This window comes from Podarcis muralis, chromosome 4 (genome assembly GCF_964188315.1).
Source record: "Podarcis muralis chromosome 4, rPodMur119.hap1.1, whole genome shotgun sequence".
In the NCBI taxonomy this organism is placed as follows: domain Eukaryota; kingdom Metazoa; phylum Chordata; class Lepidosauria; order Squamata; family Lacertidae; genus Podarcis; species Podarcis muralis.
The window spans coordinates 5827173-5845812 of NC_135658.1; the positions used below are offsets into that span (position 1 = coordinate 5827173).

General features: G+C 46.9%; 1 protein-coding gene across 12 annotated transcripts in view; it reads right to left on the reverse strand.

Annotated features, from left to right (window-relative positions):
• ARAP1 (ArfGAP with RhoGAP domain, ankyrin repeat and PH domain 1) overlaps positions 1-18640 on the reverse strand; it is a 143644-nt gene that overhangs the window by 56272 nt on the left and 68732 nt on the right. For 8 of the 12 annotated variants that reach the window (XR_013392489.1, XM_028725785.2, XM_077926829.1 and 5 more), the window contains 8 exons: positions 15736-15866; positions 14815-14885; positions 9124-9236; positions 6123-6284; positions 4018-4141; positions 2907-3027; positions 1924-2129; positions 884-990 (listed from right to left, as the gene is read on the reverse strand). Coding sequence is in view for 11 of the 12 variants with exons in the window: in XM_028725785.2 (XP_028581618.2) it covers positions 884-990; positions 1924-2129; positions 2907-3027; positions 4018-4141; positions 6123-6284; positions 9124-9236; positions 14815-14885; positions 15736-15866 (1035 nt within the window). In the remaining variant the exon portion in view is untranslated. The remainder of the gene's footprint in view (positions 1-883; positions 991-1923; positions 2130-2906; positions 3028-4017; positions 4142-6122; positions 6285-9123; positions 9237-14814; positions 14886-15735; positions 15867-18640) is intronic. The other 4 variants (XM_077926832.1, XM_077926833.1, XM_077926830.1 and 1 more) reach the window with 3 other exon arrangements.

Here is an 18640-nt window from a genome sequence, read left to right on the forward strand (position 1 = left end):
GCAGGGACCGAGCAACGGGAGCTCACCCTGTCGCGGGGATTCAAACCGCCGACCTTCTGATCGGCAAGTCCTAGGCTCTGTGGTTTAACCCACAGCGCCACCCGCATCCCTGTCTGGGTGTATGTGGTAGCAAAGTTGGCATCTGGGTTTATTGCAGGCTTTGGTACCAATGTCCATGTTAAGTCTGGTTGCTGTATTATTGTGGGTGAGGAGTTGTTTAAGATTGGGTGGCTGTCTGTAGGCAATGAAAGGTCTTCCTCCCAGAGCTTGAGAAAGAGAACTGTCATTGTCTAGGAGAGGTTGTAGATCTCTGATGATGCGCTGTACTGTTTTAACTTGGGAGCTGTATGTGATTACTAGTGGTGTTCTGTTATTTTCTTTTTTGGATCTGTCTTACAGCAGATTCTCTCTGGGTATCAGTCTGGCTCTGTTGAGCTGTCGTTTAACTTCATTGGGCGAATATTTTAGTATCTGAAGAAGTGTGCATGCACACAAAAGCTCATACCAATAGCGAACTTAGTTGGTCTCTAAGATGCTACTGGAAGGATTTTTTTTATTTTGTTTCAACTACGGCAGAACAACACGGCTACCTACCTGTAACCAGAACTATGCAAGAATAGCCTGCCCATCTAGTCCGGCATCCTGTTCTCACTGTGGCCAACCTTAATGGGAAATGCCAAGCAGGATCCGGGCCCCGGAGGACTCTCCCTTCCTGTGATTTCCAGCAACTGGGACCCAGAAGTTTCAATGACCGCAAGATGGCAGAGATGGAACCAAGGTTCTTCTGCGGCAAAGCAAGGGAGTCTGCTGCGGTTGAGCTCAGCCCTTCCCCAAAACACACAGGGGCAGGATGAGGCCTTTCTGCATCAGCAGCCATCATTACCTGAAGATCCGGTAGGGTGTCGTCAAGTCAAAGCCCCTCCTGTCCACATCCTTGACGTTGCCCACGTTCATTTCGATGTAGGTGATCCCGATGCCCAGGCGGAATTCCTAAGCCGAGGGCACAAGAATTGAAAGCGAGGCCTCAATCGCAATCCGTACTGGATTGGAAAATGGTTTCACAATGGAAGGAGCGTCTCTACCCCCATCATTCAGCCCGGACACTGAGATGCAGCTCTGAGGGCCTTCTGGCGGTTCCCTCCCTGCGAGAAGAGAAGCTACAGGGAACCAGGCAGAGGGCCTTCTTGGTGGTGGCACCCGCCCTGTGGAAAGCCCTCCCATAAGATGTCAAAGGAATAAACAACTATCTGACTTCCTATAGAAGAGTCCCGTATGCACAGAGACTTTGCGCCTGCCCATTAGGGGAAATAGGAAGCCCCGAACATATATATTTTTAGATGTCCTTTTTATGTTGAGATTCGTAGAGACACCACTGACCCTTTGCTGAAGAGGCTCGCCGATCTTTCAGAATTCTCTCCTCTTAGGAAAAGATCACAAGAGGACCTGGCTGGTAGCCAGATTCTGCACCCAGATTTGTAGGCACAGATCATCCTCTAGAATAAAATAGCTTACTAGGGAAATGCTGAAGTCACCCTTTGGGGAGCCTCAGGGTCAATTTTTATGGCAGCCCAAAAGTTGGATGGGTATATGTATATATCTCAATTTTAACCCATGAGCTATTGCTGCAATCCGCTCCGGTTGTATAGTTTATCTTTATGATCGCTGTTTTTATTGTGTTATGTGAGCTGGTCTTTGACCGTAATAACTTATCTCATCCAACTATTTGACTTTCAGAAGACGTCTGAAGGCAACCCTGTTTAGGGAAGTTTTTAATCCTAGCTAGGAGCCCTCGATAGCCCTCTCCTCTTCTATGAATTTGTCGAATCCTCTTTCGAAGCCATTCAAATTGGTGGCCTCCTGTGGCAGGGAGTTCCGCAGTTCACCCAGGCGGCTATGAGAAGCACACTTGCGGCGCATACTCACCTCTGCGTTCTTGTAGAGGAAAACCTTCTCCCCGGCCACCACAACGTACAGCTTGTTTTTAAATCCCCGCAGTTCCAAGAGGCCGCTCTTGTCCACCGAGTCAAAACTGCCGCCGGGCACCTGGAAGACGGACGCTCTGTCCAGACACCTCGACTTCTTCTCGTCCACTACCTTCTGAAGGGCCCTGATCCACTCATTGCGATCCGCTGCAGCGCAGGAGACAGCGTTGGTATTTAGGGAAACGAAACAGAACCGTTCTCAGACGGCACTACTTCGTTCTGGGGGGGGGGGGTCCGTGTATAACATTCTCCCAGCAAGGGAGGAGAAATCAAAGAATCTAGGTGGCCATCACTGGCTCCTGTGGCAAGGAGTTCCACAGTTTAACTATATGAAGAAGTTCTCTCTTTTGGATTATCGAAATAACCATAATGAATTGGAAAAAAAATGTTTAAATGTACTTTTCAAAAAAAGAAAAAAACCACAGTCCTTTTTGCTGGGAATAATTCAGACTGAAATTCCCAAGTTATTTATGTATTCCACTAAGGCGGCCCATGTTTCGTTAGCCCAAAAATGGAAAGCGAGCAAGGTCCCAACCAAAGAAGAATGGCAACTTAAGCTGACGGAATATGCACAGCTTGCAGACTTAACATTAGAATAAGAGAACAAGAAGAACATATGTTTAAAGGAGATTGGAAAACGTTTATTGAATATATGGGAAATAACTGTGTACAGCTGAAAACGTTGCCAGTATTAAGATGAATTCAACAGCGTAGATAAGTTTGGATGTGTGCAATAATAGAATACTGAATGGTATAGTTTTTTGTAAAATATGCAGGGATTTATGATATGTAAAATGAACTATGGAAAGAGAAGAAGGGGAGTCGTTGATATTTTGAGGATGTTTAAATGAGCATTTTAAATTGTAAAACAGGAAATTTAATAGCATTGTGAGAGAGGGAGGAAGGGAGAGGAATCTCACCCACCGTCACTCTCAGCCCGGAAAGCAAAGGTCCGGTTGTTGGTGATCACCTCAAATTTCTGGTCCCCGATACTGGCCACACGAGTAATACAGCATATGGGGATGAGGCGTTTGGAGTAAACATCCTGCAACATTTGAAAGAGAGGTTGGTCAACAGAACGTATTATCGTGATGATTCATCCGGAGCGTGGCTTTTGTACACTACCTGCAGGCTCGCAATCGATACAAATGCAACAGACACGCACACACATGCAAGGAAAGAGGGATGAGGAGGGCAGAGGAAAAAGCAAAACCCAGCCACCAGTTTCTCAGCAGTTCTTCAGGGGCAGGAGACTGGCACAATGGGAAATAAGGGGACCCAGCGAGGCACTCAATATTTAATTCTTAGTATTTTGGGGGAAGCCTTAAAAATAGCTCAAAACAATTATTTTCTCTTCTGTCCAGCTTTTCACTTTTTGGAATATGGCAACCCTCCCTTAGCGACTCTAAGCCCCTGTAATGAACTACACTTCCCAGCACTCTTTGGGGGAGGCGATCGCTGGTACTGATTTAAATATATCCTGCAGGTGGGCAGGGGGCTGAGTTAGGGCACTAAAATTGGTGCAGAATGTGGAAAGGGATAGGATATTCCCCCGCACCCATCCAGCCCCGTTGCCTTCCATAAGGAGAGCCTTATGGAAAGCAGGAATACCGACCAAGGAAGAACGGCAGATGAAATTAATGGACTAAGTAGAAATGGAAAGAATTAGAAACCAAGAAGAATCCATTTTTTAATAAAGAATGGGGCAAGTTTATAATTTATTGCAAAAATTATTGGAAACTAATTATTCATTAGCAGCATTGATTTAAAACTTGCAGTTGAATTTTTAAACTAAGGGATACTTAAGGATTTATTAAAAATTGGAATTATAAAGGAGATGCGGTGTGGGGGGGAATTATAACCTAAGGATCCACAAAAGTGGGGGAGGGGGTCAAAGGGGTTATTTGTATTGTTTTCCCCCCTCCATGAATTTGTCCAACCCTCATTCAAAGTGGGCAGCCATCCCTGTCTCCTGTGGCAGGGAGTTCCACAGTCTAACTGCGCTCTGCGTGGACCTGTCTTCCCCCCCGCTCACCTTCTCATTGTCAAAGTAGCGGAGGTTGTCGCTGTCCAATTTCACCCATCGCTTCTGGTAGATATAGGACCTGGAGCCGGAAAAGACTGTTAGCTGGGGTGCTCTGTGGGTCAGCAGGGTGGTCCTTAAGGAGGTAAAATCAGGCGGTCAATGACTGGCAGGATTCCCACCCCACTATTTTATTATCATTTATTAAATGTCCTGCCCACGACAACCCAAAGCAGCTTACAACAACATGGAAACTGTAAGATCATTTTGGAGAAGAATCTCTTTTCGTAAACCGCTTCGTGGTTATTTGCAGTCAAGCGGCATATATAATTTTTACGAAATAAAATAAAATAAAATTGTCTTGAAAGAAGATTCTTCTATCACGGGACAGGCGATGCAACCTGATTCGAGGCTGGCATTCTTTTATTTTTATTTTTTTTTTGTTCAATGCAAAATTACAACAAAAATTACAAACACTGAATCCAAAATAAAACAGTACAAACAAGAAAAAAAACACAAGAGAAAAAGGAACACCAAAAGAGAAAAACACACATCTACAAATAAAACCATACCATCCTTCTAATCTAATCATTACATACATATACACGTATTGACTTCCTTCCTTTGTTCTAAGACCTTGAAATTTTTACTCTTTCGAAGTTGTTGTGTCTAATGTAGATTACCTCTATCTTTATACTCCCCCCCCCCCCGTTTTTCTCTTTCTTTAACCCTCCAGGGTTAAAGGCTGGCATTCTTAAATCTGTTTATAGATGGCCATATGCATTTTAAGGCCCTCTAATCTTTTCCGTGTCTGCAGCTGGAAAAACAGCAGCACAATATTGGGGAAAGAGCTGCCGACTCAACTCTATAGAGCCTGGGGGTGGGGGGGATAGACTATGGAACTACAGCCCCTATTGAGAAACTTCAGAAAGCATCTTAGAGCGCTCAGGAACACAAAAGCAGTTTTGAAAACGGTCTGGTATACCCAGTGCACCGGAAAGGGCGACCATTATTATTAATAATAATTATTAAATTTATATACCGCCCTTCCTCTGAAGATCATGGGGATCGCGCTTGGGGGGGGGGGGGCGGCGTGCCAAGCCGCAATGCTGCCTGTCAAATTAACGGAATAAGCAGATTTGCCCCCAAGCGGATCCGATCAGTTTTTCTTTTGCCCAGCCGCTTTCCTGCCGAAAAGGAGCAAACGCTTCGGGGTTTTTTGTTGTTTTGGGGGGTTTTGGTTGTTGGTTGTGATTCAGCGGTAAACAGCATTTCCCCCCCGGGAGGGCGAGGAACAGCGGGGCAAAAATCTCTTGAACCCGTGCCTGGAGTCTTTAACATCAGCAGTCAGGAGCGATTCAGCCCTGCTTTTGAGTTTCTGCCCTGTTTTCGAGTTTGTCTGAAACTTAAAATCTCAATTTCTTATTACTACTGCTTGGTTCTCTTAAATAGGGCTATGTTTAAAACTTGTCATTGAGGTTTTCATACCTTTTTTGTAAACTCAGGGAAGTGTTTCAGCCCTGCTCTTGAGTTTGCTGGAAATCATTTAAAATCATTTAAGGTTCAGAATGTTCTCTTAAATAGGGCTATGTTTAAAACTTGTCATTGAGGTTTTCATACCTTTTTTGTAAACTCAAGGAAGCATTTCAGTTCTGCTCTAATAATAATAATAATAATAATAATAATAATAATTTATTTATACCCCGCCCATCTGGCTGAGTTTCCCCAGCCACTCTGGGCACTTAAAAATCATTTAAGGTTTGTAATTTCTTTATTTCCTTCTGAGGAAACTGATTAGTTCAGTGAAACGAGTTTTGTAGCTGGCATCTCGTTAAGTCTTTGTTGAATTCTACGTTAACTTTTCCTTAAATTTTTTTGATTTTTGTTATTTAATCCAATTCTATAGTCGATTACTTCTCGTTTCAGGGATTTTCACGGCAATTCTTTTGTTTTGTGTAATTTCTTGGTTCCGTGACACAGGGGCTTGAAGCAGATCAGGGTCTTAATCAAACCAGGCGCACGTTATCACAAGGGCAGCCACTGCCAACCTGCTGGGTGTTTTGGTACTACAACGCCCATCGGCTTTTGCAGGGGAGGCACAATTTTGCTTTGCTCACCCCTGAGGCGGGTTCTTATCCAGCCAGCCCGCCTTGATGACAGGCGAGAGCTGAGAGGACGAGTCCGTCCTGTTCATCCCGTCGCCGTGGAGGCTCAAGGCACCCAAGGACAGAGCGCTGCCCGAGTACGAATTCAGCTCGCAGTCATTCCAGTGGTTGCTGCTGTGGAGACAAAAGAGGGGCGACACATCAGGCCTTGCAGGGGGGGGGATTCGAACCCAGGCCTCCTAGGTCCTAGTCCAGGGGTCAGCAACCTTTTTCAGCCATGACCCAGTCCACCGTCCCTCAGAACATCCGGGGGGGGCAAGACTATATTGGGGGGGGGGGGTAAAAGAATTCCTATGCCCCACAAATAATCTAGAGATGCATTTTAAATAAAAGGACACATTTTACTCGTGTAAAAACACGATGATTCCCGGACCGTCTGCGGACCAGATTTAGAAGGCAATTGGGCCAGATACATCCTACCTACATCACAGAAAAGGTGGTCTACAGCAGAAATCTGAGTGACTTGTTTATCTCGTCTGGCAGGTTACCTGTTTAATGGTCACTTGATTGGATTGCCTGGGGAGCCTGGCCAGTCTTTTGTCATGACAAATACTTGGTTCCTGAGGTCACAGGCTCACACCCTATTCATATCTTAAATGTGCCCTTAAGACAGGATTTGTGAAGGAAAAAGAGAATGGAGAGGTTTCCCATTTTGACCTTGCAGAGAAATAATTGAGGTCAATTCGTTCAGGAATTTTTTTTTCTGTGGGGCTTTCAGAAATGCGGTTTATACATTTACGTTCTTATCACAACTCCCAAACACCTTACAACTCAAACGTTTTGGCTCCCGAACACAGCAAACCCGAAAGTGAGTGTTCCGGGTTGCAGATGTTAGTTGGAACCCGAACATCCGACGCATCCTTAAGAGGATAATGCGGGAAAGAACCACGATAAAGAGGTGGAACTTTGCTTTTGGATGCCCATTCACTATGCGCCTGCCAATGCCATTAGATTGCTAAAATAAAACCCCATTTTCCAAATCCCGAATTGCTTTTTGCTCTCATCCCAGCGTGGTGATGCAAGAGAGGAAAGCCGCCCCCCCCCCCACACACACACACTTTGAAATACACTCTGCTTCCTCCCCATTTGCATTGCAAAACCATGTTTGGGAAATAGCAGCCTCTTCCTCCCCCCCCCCCCCCCCCTTAGATTCCCACTGGGTCAAAAATAGTTTGTCACCCTTCCTGCGAGCCCTGCTGAGGACCCTCTTCCGGGAAAACAGGGCCACTAACTACAAGGAAGGCCTGAGATGAGTCATCAGCAAAATCCACAGAGGACCCCTGGCAGAGAGTTGGCTGCAAGTAACACCCAGCTACAAACATGAGTCTGACCAAACTGCGGGAGGCAGTGGAAGACAGGAGTGCCTGGCGTGCTCTGGTCCAGGGGTCACAAAGAGTCGGACACGACTAAACGACTAAACAACAACAACAACACCCAGGGACGCGGGTGGCACTGTGGTCTAAACCACAGAGCCTAGGGCTTGCCAATCAGAAGGTTGGCAATTCGAATCCCAGCTCCTGCCAATCTAGCAGTTCGAAAGCCCGTCAAAGTGCAAGTAGATAAATAGGTACCGCTCCGGCGGGAAGGTAAACGGTGTTTCTGTGCGCTGCTCTGGTTCGCCAGAAGCGGCTCAGTCATGCTGGCCACATGACCCGGAAGCTGTACGCCGGCTCCCTCGGCCAGTAAAGCGAGATGAGCGCCGCAACCCCAGAGTCGTCCGTGACAGGACCTAACAGTCAGGGGTCCCTTTACCTTTCCCTTTTAACACCCTCCTGGGAAACTGAAGAGCATCTCCAGGGCTGGGAGCATGGGAACCAACTCCTAGGGGCTGAGGCCCCTTTGCCCCCCAATAAAATATTTGAGGGGAGTGGGGCCCCCCCAAAAAAGTTGATAGGCATTGCCAGTTGAATGATTTGAACGGATGGCTATTCCAGGACGTTTTTGAACAACTGCGTAGGCCTGCACAAATCTTGCAGGGCTGCCTGGAAGTCGGAAGCAAGTATGCCTGTTGCATCTCTGCCGGAAGAGCATCCCGTGGGACCAGGGATGCTAAACGCTCAATGTCTGGTTGAGGCCGGTTGACTTGACAACACCCTACCGGGTTAACTATGCGCTGCGTGGGAAGTGCTTCCCGTCGCCTGTCTTGAATCTCCCAGCCTTCAAATTCGTGAGATGTCCAGCACTTCTACTGTTATGAGAAAGGAGCGGGGAGCTTTTCTCCCTGTGCTTTCTAACTGCCAGGTGCCTATCAGGTTGCCTCTCGTTGGCATTTTCTCTAAACGGAAGAGCCCCAAATTCTGCAACCCGAGAGGGCAGGTTGCTCCATCCCCGCTGCAATGCAGGGGGTTGGACTAGATGACCCCTGAGGGTCCCTTCCAATGCTACGATCCCCTCGATCATTTCGGTTGCTCTTTTTCTGGACCTTGCAGAGCTTGTCTCTCACGTGGAAGTTCCTTCCTTTTTTTTTATATAAAGTTTTTATTAGGGTTTTTACATTACAAAATAGAAAAAGAAAAAATACAAAATACAAAATAAAAGTAGTTAAAAACAATCAATCTTTTCATCACATTATTTTTCATTTACTTGTTTCCCGGACCTCCTCATACCTCCCTTTTTTGTATTCCAATTCAATTTATTAGCTCAGCAGTTTCTTTCCCTCTTTATTCTACCCTGGTCTTTAATCTTAAGTTATTATAACATTAAATTTTTACTTTTAAAAAAACCATTTTTTCATATTCTTTTATACCATTGCAGCCAGAAACCACTTAATTTCAATCCAACATCATTCTAACATTTATTAATTTTACAATATCTCTGTAAATAGTCTTCCTAGCTTTCGAAGGCATCCCTGGAGACAAGAGGGCGAGGCCAGATATTCCAGGACACCCCAAATATTCAGTGCATGCACACTCGCACACACACACACACACACGCAAACCAATGGAGTCCTCACTTGGTGGGGGATTCCTCCTTGAAATAATCCTCAATCAGCTCGTCTTCGCTCATCAGGCTGCTGAACCGGGCAGAGCGACGTTTCTGGGATGTCGACTCCACCGCCATCTCCTCCTGCAGAGGGAAGGAGACAAAAAGGAGTTGCACTTTGAAAAGCTCCCAGGCCTCAGAATTATTACTACAGTGGTAGCTCAGGTTAAGTACTTAATTCATTCTGGAGGTCCGTTCTTAACCTGAAGCACCACTTTAGCTAATGGGGCCTCCTGCTGCCGCTGCGCCGCCAGAGCACGATTTCTGTTCTCATCCTGAAGCAAAGTTCTTAACCCGAAGCACTATTTCTGGCTTAGCGGAGTCTGTACAGTGGTGCCTCGCAAGGCGAAATTAATCCTTTCCGCGAGTCTCTTCGTCTTGCGGTTTTTTCGTATTGCGAAGCACGGCTATTAGCAGCTTAGCGGCTTAGCGGCTATTAACGGCTTAGTGGCTTTAAGAAAAAGGAAACAAACTCGCAAGAACTCGCAAGACATTTCATCTTGCGAAGCAAGCCCATAGGGAAATTCGTCTTGCGGAACGACTCAAAAAACGGAAAACTCTTTAGTCTTGCGCGTTTTTCGTCTTGCGAGGCATTCGTCTTGCGAGGTACCACTGTAACCTGAAGCGTATGTAACCCGATGTACCACTGTATTATTATTATTAATGCCCCACAGGAAAGACAGGAGTGCCTGGCATGCTCTGGTCCATGGGGTCACGAAGAGTTGGACACGATTAAACGACTAAACAACAATCCCACCCATCTGGCTGGGTTTCCCCAGCCACTCTGGGCGGCTCCCAACTGAATATTAAAAACACAATACAGCATTAAACATTAAAAAATTCCCTAAACAGGGCTGCCTTCAGATGTCTTCTAAAAGTCAGATAGTTGTTTATTTCCTTGACATCTGATGGGAGGACGTTCAACAGGGTGGGCGCCACCACCAAGAAGGCCCTTTGCCTGGTTCCCTGTAACCTCACTTCTCTCAGGAAGGGAACCACCGGAAGACCCTCGGAGCTGGACCTCAGTGTCTGGGCTGAATGATGGGGGTGGAGACGCTCCTTCAGAGGCCCCATCTCCTTCAAGAGGCCCCATTAGCTAAAGTGATGCTTCAGGTTAAGAACAGTTTCAGGTTAAGAATGGACCTCCGGAACAAATTAAGTTCTTAACCCAAGGTGCCACTGTATATATATATATACCGTATTTTTCGCTCTATAAGACGCACCAGACCACAAAACGCACCTAGTTTTTGGAGGAGGAAAACAAGAAGAAAAAAATTCTGAATCTCAGAAGCCAGAACAGCAAGAGGGATCGCTGTGCAGTGAAAGCAGCAAGCCCTCTTGCTGTTCTGGCTTCTGTGATAGCTGCGCAGCCTGCATTCGCTCCATAAGACGCACACACGTTTCCTCTTACTTTTTAGGAGGGGAAAAGTGAGTCTTATAGAGCAAAAATACAGTAATTTTTATTAAATTTCCTGTTTTACAATTTAGAATATTCATTTATACAACCTTAAAATATCTATCACTTCCCTTCTTCTCCTTCCGTGGTTCATTTTGCATAGCATAAATCCCTGAATATTTTATATAAACTAAACCATTCCGTATGCCATCACAACTTATTTACACCATTGAATTTATCTTATTGCTGCCAGAGTTTTCAGCTGCACACAGTTATTTCCCATATATTTCCCAATCTTCTCTAAACTTATGTTCTTCTTGTTCTCTTATTCTATATGTTACGTCTGCAAGTTGTGCATATCCCATCAGTTTAAGTTGCCGTTCTTCTTTAGCTGGGACCTCGCTCCATTTCCATTTTGGGGCTAATGAAACACGGGCCACTGTAGTGGCAGACATAAATAACCTTTTTTTTTGACACCCAATACTTAAAAACCTTCCCTGGAGATTTTTAAGCAGAGTTTGGACGGCCATCTGTCCTAGAAGCTTGAGCTGAGATTCTTGCTTTTGCTGGGGGTTGAGCTGGATGACCTTTGGGGTCCCTTCCAACTTTACAATTCCAATGCTGTGCGGCGAACAAGCCTTTTCTGCAGTGGCCCCACACAGATGTGGATGCGTTAAATTAAAACATGATTTGGTCGGCTCTTGCCAAAGGTAGCGTGTACAGTGGTGCCTCGCAAGACGAAATTAATTCGTTCTGCCAGTTTTGTCGTCTTGCGATTCTTTTCGTCTTGCGAAGCACGGTGTCGGAAAAGTTTTGGAAAAGCTTCAAAAATCACCAAAGTCTTCAAAAACCTCAAAAAAGGCTACCACACCGCGTGCTATGAGTTGCTCCTCGAAGTCAAGTCGCAACTGTATTAACGGTGTTAAGAAAAAGGAAACAAACTTGCAAGACGTTTCGGTCTTGCGAAGCAAGCCCATAGGGAAAATCGTCTTGTGAAGCAGCTCAAAAAACAAAAAACCCTTTCGTCTTGCGAGTTTTCCGTCTTGCGAGGCATTCGTCTTGCGAGGTACCACTGTATTGCTAGGTTCTCTAAACTCAATTAAAAAAAAAAAAAGAATTGGGGGGGGGGGGTTCACGTTTTTTCAAAAAAATCAAATAGATGGCAGCTTTAAAAACAATTCAGAGAGTTTTGACCTGATCGGTGAAATGGCTCCATGTTGCAGCTCTGCAAAAGGTAAAGGGACCCCTGACCATTAGGTCCAGTCGTGGACAACTCTGGGGTTGCGGCGCTCATCTCGCTTTACTGGCCGAGGGAGCCGGCGTACAGCTTCCGGGTCATGTGGCCAGCATGACTAAGCCGCTTCTGACAAACCAGAGCAGCGCACGGAAACGCCGTTTACCTTCCCGCCGGAGTGGTACCTATTTATCTACTTGCACTTGACGTGATTTCGAGCTGCTAGGTGGGCAGGAGCTGGGACCGAGCAACGGGAGCTCACCCCGTCGCGGGGATTCAAACCGCCGACCTTCTGATCGGCAAGCCCTAGGCTCTGTGGTTTAACGCACAGCGCACAGCTCTTAAACAATGCAAGGAACCAGGAAGTGGCTGCAAAATGTCCCACCCAGCTCCCTGGGTCTGGCACCAGCCGCGCCTGAGAATTATTCTCATGCGCCACAAATGAAAAATGGGTTGGGGTGCAGAGCGGTGCTTGGAAGGTCAAAGCTGTCCTCCTTCTTGGGTGGCTGCTTCACGGCCTCCTTGCTTCTGCTGCATAATGCAACCGGATGTTGCACAGAACCCCTCTATTTATAGCTGAAAGAACCACCGTCCGGGAGCTTTCTGCTGAGAAGCACATCAGCAATTTCCCCCCTGGGCCACAGCAGAGCAAAGAGAATAAGGGATTTCAGCTTCTCCGTCTCCACAGCTACTTCCTCAGTGACTGAAGAAAACAAAATTCTGCTCTTTTTCCCTTATGGGGTACCAAAGATCCCGTACAGAGTCCTTAGGTGGGTTCCCTGTCGGTAGGAGAAAATACCAGAGCCCAACCAGAGAACATTGAGAAGCAAAGCAGCTAGTAAGCCTGATTTTATTAAACTGTTGCAACAGGGTGCTCACCCCCTCACACACACACACAAACACAGGAGGGAGGAGGAACCGAGAACATTGGTATGCAAGCTTTTATATAGACTTTTGAAATTGCCCACCCCGTAGCCCAAGACCACCCCCCAATACAACATGCAAACCGAATCCTGAGACCAAAAATATCCTTATCTTTTAACTGAGCAAAATGAACAAAACCAGTGTGCCATTTGAGGAGAAAGCGAGCTTTCGCTTTTCTTACGATCAGGCCTTGTGCTAAACATCAAAGCTTTCAACCAAACACACAGAGGAAAACTTCCTCTAGGCTACACAGCCAATCAAAGCATGTGCTAGCTCAGCGAGGCTCACGCCCTTCCGCCTGGCTGCTAAGCAACGCCTCCTTCCCTGCCCCTCTTGGTCAGCTGACTTACCAGTAACAGAATTAACCCTTAAATTAAATGCAATGATCTCTGCTGCTGCACATCCAACAGGCACACCTACTCTGAACACAAGTCCCAAGCCTTTGAACAAACCAGAGCGGCTGGGACAACCCATCAGCACATGGGTAGGCAAGCTAAGGCCCGGGGGCCAGATCCAGTCCAGTTGCCTTCTGGATCTGGCCTGCAGATGGTCCAGGAATCGCCGTGTGGATTGGCGTGGATTTGATTGTTTGCGCTGCGCCAGCATGCCGAGAGAAAGGGGGTGTGATGGCCTGGGATTTGGGCTTGGACTCGGAACCAGAGGAGTCTCAGTCCGCACCAGATCCTCTGCCTCAGGCATCACCTGAACCAAGTCTGGGGTCTGATTCTGAAGAGTCCCAGTCTGCACAGGTTTCCCTGCAACAAGCACCAGCTGGGCCGAGTCCGGGGCTGAGCCTGCCCTGGCTCCAGATGCGGGGATGACCTCGTTGCCTCCAGCTGGGCCATCACTTACAGCTGCTCCACTACCTGTTTGGTCAGGGGAGGCTGAAGTGGTCCCTGGGTCTAGTAACCCACTGACGTCTCCTGAGCTGCAGAGACTGAGGTCTGAGAGAAGGAGAGACCTGAGTACTCGCAGGAGGAGTGCTCGCCTTCGGGCGAAACAGGGTGAGTTGCCGGGGGGTCAGGACCAGCCGTTACCCCAACAAAGATAAAAGGCTGTCGGACCCTGCCCCAGGTTGCGGGAGCAACATTGCTGTATGCTAGATCCTGCCTGAGATCCTGTGCCTGACCTTGCCTGGTTTCCTGCCTCGTGTCCTGCCTTGGCCCTGTCGGACTGACTCCTAGCAGAGCCCTTGGAGTAGGGACCGGACCTGGACCGCGTTGCTCAGGTTTACCCCCAGGCCCAGCACAGTGGGCAAGGTTTTGTTGGCAACAGCGTTAGCGCTTGAGCAGCCGCCAATGTAAGCAGGCTCAATTCGGGCTTTGCTGCTGGCAGCCCCTCTCCGGAGCCCTTTCATGCCCCACTCATCGTCCCGCTGCTGCCAGCCCCTGCCGCTTGCAAGACACAGGTAAGAAGCTACTAGGGCTCGTCCAGGGCTGTGGAGAAAGGAGGGGAGAGTCATGGGGGATGGTTTACCTGGGTAGAATGTGTCCTTTTGTTTAAAATGCATCTCTGGGTTACTTGTGGGAATTTGTTCATTTGTTTTTTTCAAAATATAGTCTGGCCCCCCACAAGGTCTGAGGGAAAGTGGGCCGGCCCCCTGCTGAAAAAGTTTGCCAACCCCTGCATTAGCACATCCCGGAGGAGAATCCTAGAATCATAGAATCATAGAGTTGGAATAGACCACAAGGGCCATCGAGTCCAACCCCCTGCCAAGCAGGAAACACCATCAGAGCACTCCTGACATATGGTTGTCAAGCCTCTGCTTAAAGACCTCCAAAGAAGGAGACTCCACCACACTCCTTGGCAGCAAATTCCACTGTCCAACAGCTCTTACTGTCAGGAAGTTCTTCCTAATGTTTAGGTAGTTGTAGTTTGGATCCATTGCTCCGTGTCCGCTTCTCTGGAGCAGCAGAAAACAACCTTTCTCCCTCCTCTATATGACATCCTTTTATATATTTGAACATGGCTATCATAGCAATTAGCAATTATAGCACTGTAGAGTTGGAAGGGACCCTGAGGATCATCTAGTCCAACCTCCATATCAACCTCTGAGGTTTTTTTGAAGAGGAGATGGGCAGCATGGCCCCCCAGGGATACAGACCTACCTTGTCAGTCATTTCTTCTGCCAGAGCTTCTATCTCCTCCTCAAACGGGGGATCTTCATAATCAGAATCAACTGCGGAGACAGACCAGGCATAGTTGGACTATGGAACTCCTTGCCACAGGAGGCAGCGATGGAGGAGTAAGCAAGTCCATGGAGGAGGAGGAGGCTCTCCATGGCTACTAGTCACCTTGGCTGTTAGTCCTGGAAGGGTCCGGACTGAGTCCAGCTGCAAAAGCTGAGGCTGCTGAACAGACTCTCGGACAGGGGTGTTGTTTAGGGGGTTCTGTTGGGGAGGGTTGTTGCTGCGATATTATTTTTCTGCTGTTATTGATATCGATTTCATTGATATAATCTCATTGTTATTGATATTATTTTTCCGCTGCTGCTGCTATTATTTTAAATACTATTATGAATGTTTTATTCTTTTTTTAAACCAATCTCAAAGCAGTTTACAAAAGTGTAGACACTGTAACAGAGAAAGATGAACGACAAAAAGCTTCTGAAAGCTAAAACACCACTAGACTAAAAACCAGATTAAAACTGACACCAACCCGTTTTTCTGAGATGTTGACATTTTGTGGTACGCACAAGAGTGACTTAGATTTCCAGGAATGCCCTATTGTGCACCCAGACCAAAATCTATCGTCTTTTCCAACCGGAAGAAGTTTTCCAAGGTGGGCGATATTGTTGGTGCTCGCTTGAGAGGTGCCAGAATGTATCAAATGCCCGGATTTCCAAACAGAACTTCACATTCAGAATCTGAAAAGTGAGGTTGGGGAAAGTGGGCCGACTTCCAAATACCCCTTTCGCAGAATCACAGAACTGCTGTGTTGGAAGGGAACGCCAAAGGGCATCTAGTCCCCCTGCGACGGAAGGATCGCACAGCACTGAGCTTTCTCTTCCGCCAGGCACAGACACTCACCCACGTCCGTCTGGAAGAGGAGGGGGGGCTTCGAAGGTGGCTCAGGGGCGCTGGTCCGCTCCACAATCTTCAGGCGGGGAAAGAGGGCGGGTGGCTGTTCGGGGTCTTGCAGGTGGTTTTTCACAGGAGGACTGGAATGAGAAACAACAGAGACCTCGCTTTAAAATCAGCCCCAAAGCTGGCATCGTTCTCCTGGCTCAGCCGCTTCATGAGCTCAGAAGAACACCCAAAGAGCCCAGCAGGATCAGGCCCTTGGGCCACCAAGTCCAGCATCCTGTTCTCGCAGGGTGCCTCTTGGGGCAAACCTGAAAGCAGGATTTGAACACAAGAGCAACACTCCCCTCCTGCAGTTTCCAGAGGCAAAACAGAGCCATAGTGGCGGAAATCCCATAATTTAACCATGCCCTGTGTCAAGAAGTTATTTCTTTCATCTGAATCCAACAATATTCAGCTTTACTGGGTTCTAGTCTTAAAAAGCAGAGACATCACCTTGCCAACAAAGGGCGTCTAGTTAAAGCTCTGGTTTTCCCAGTAGTGATGTATGGAAGTGAGAGCTGGACCACAAAGAAGGCTGATCGCCAAAGAATGGATGCTTTTGAATTATGGTGCTGGAGGAGACTCTTGAGAGTCCCATGGACTGCAAGAAGATCAAACCTATCCATTCTGAAGGAAATCAGCCCCGAGTGCTCACTGGAAGGACAGATCGTGAAGCTGAGGCTCCAAGACTTTGGCCACCTCATGAGAAGAGAAGACTCCCTGGAAAAGACCCTGATGTTGGGAAAGATGGAGGGCACAAGGAGAAGGGGACGATAGAGGACGAGATGGTGGGACAGTGTTCTCGAAGCTACCAGCATGAGTTTGACCACACTGCGGGAGGCAGTGGAAGAGAGGAGTGCCTGGCGTGCTCTGGTCCAGGGGGTCACAGAAGAGGCAGACACGACTAAACGACTAAACAACAACAGGTCTTTTGCAAGAGGGAGAAAAGAAATATCTCAGTCCACCTGCCAAGAACTTATTTATGTATGCTACAACAGCGGCAAAAGTCTTGTTAGCACAAGGGTGGAAGAATGAGGAAATCCCAACTAAAGAACACTGGCAAGAAAAATTGTTGGGCTATGCGGAATTGGCCAAATTGACATACAAGCTGCGCGAGAAGGACAATCGTGACTTCAAGGAAGAATGGGAACTTTTTACTAATTATTTAAAAAGACAACGAAATGATCTGGACTCCTTGGCAGGTTTTGAATAAACATCCACAAATTTATTGGTTGAACATTTGATAGATAAGGCAAAGAGGGGAGCTGAGGGAAGTCCTTGGGTGGGGGGCAGAAGGGGGGAAATAATGTAACTGATTATTTGGATTGATAATTTGGTATGTTGAAATTGTTTAATAAAAATCATTTAATATGTATAATTATTATTACTTATACCCCAACCACTCTGGGCGGCTCCCAACAGAATATTAAAAACATGATAAAATATCAAACACTAAAAACTTCCCTAAACAGGGCTGCCTTCAGGTGTCTTCTAAAAGTCAGATAGCTGTTTATTTCCTTGACATCTGCTGGGAGGGTGTTCCACAGGGCGGGCGCAACTGCCAAGAAGGCCCTCAAAAAACTATCCTCAATTTCTTCTTCGATGTCCCAACGGGACAGGAGATTCCAAGAGATCCTTGGGAGGATTTACTGTAAGCTGCTGAAACCCGTGATAATAGCAGCACTATGTTTTTATTAGTAAAGGTAAAGGTACCCCTGCCCGTACGGGCCAGTCTTGACAGACTCTAGGGTTGTGCGCCCATCTCACTCTATAGGCTGGGGGCCAGCGCTGTCCGGAGACACTTCCGGGTCACGTGGCCAGCGTGACAAAGCTGCATCTGGCAAGCCAGCGCAGCGCACGGAAACGCCGTTTACCTTCCTGCCAGTAAGCGGTCCCTATTTATCTACTTGCACCCAGGGGTGCTTTCGAACTGCTAGGTTGGCAGGCGCAGGGACCGAAAGACGGGAGCGCACCCCACCGCGGGGATTCGAACCGCGACCTTTCGATCGGCAAGTCCTAGGCACTGAGGCTTTTACCCAAAGCGCCACCCGCGTCCCTGTTTTTATCACCTCTGTTTTAATAGATTCCCTTCTTTATACTGTTTTAATTCTATTAAATTACCGCATTTTTTGCTCTATAAGACTCACTTTTTCCCTCCTAAAAAGTAAGGGGAAATGTGTCTGTGTCTTATGGAGCGAATGCAGACTGCGCAGCTATCCCAGAAGCCAGAACAGCAAGAGGGATTGCTGCTTTCACTGCTCAGCGATCCCTCTTGCTGTTCTGGCTTCTGAGATTCAGAATATTTTTTTCCTTGTTTTCCTCCTCCAAAAACTAAGTGCGTCTTGTCTGGTGCGTCTTATGGAGCAAAAAATACGGGACTTTGTAGACTTCTAGACACTTTCAGATTCAGAAAGGATATAAAGAAATGTAATTAATAATAATAATAATAATAATAATAATAATAATAATAATAATAATAATAATATCACTAGTAATGTGATGTCTTTATTGTAACAATCTGAATGTGAGCTTTTGCAGCAATTTAAAGAGAACAGAATGACAGAAAGGCAAACAGGAGAGTCAGAAAGGAACTCAAGCTTCCAGATTTTTTAAAAATGGGACCAAGATCCTAGGAAGAGGCTTCTTATAACCCAGTGGCTCACCTAAGACCACCATCCCATCGTCAAAGTGGTCAATGGACCAACTGTGGAGCCAGGGCAGAGCCTAGTAGCCATCGATAACCCTCTCCTCCTTGAATTTGCCTAATCCTCTTTTAGAGAAGTGCCTAGTCGCCAAGTGGCCAAGAGTCACCCTGTTGGCTCCCAGAGAAGAGAAACAAAGGAAGGTTCTTTGCTGCAACCAGAAAACG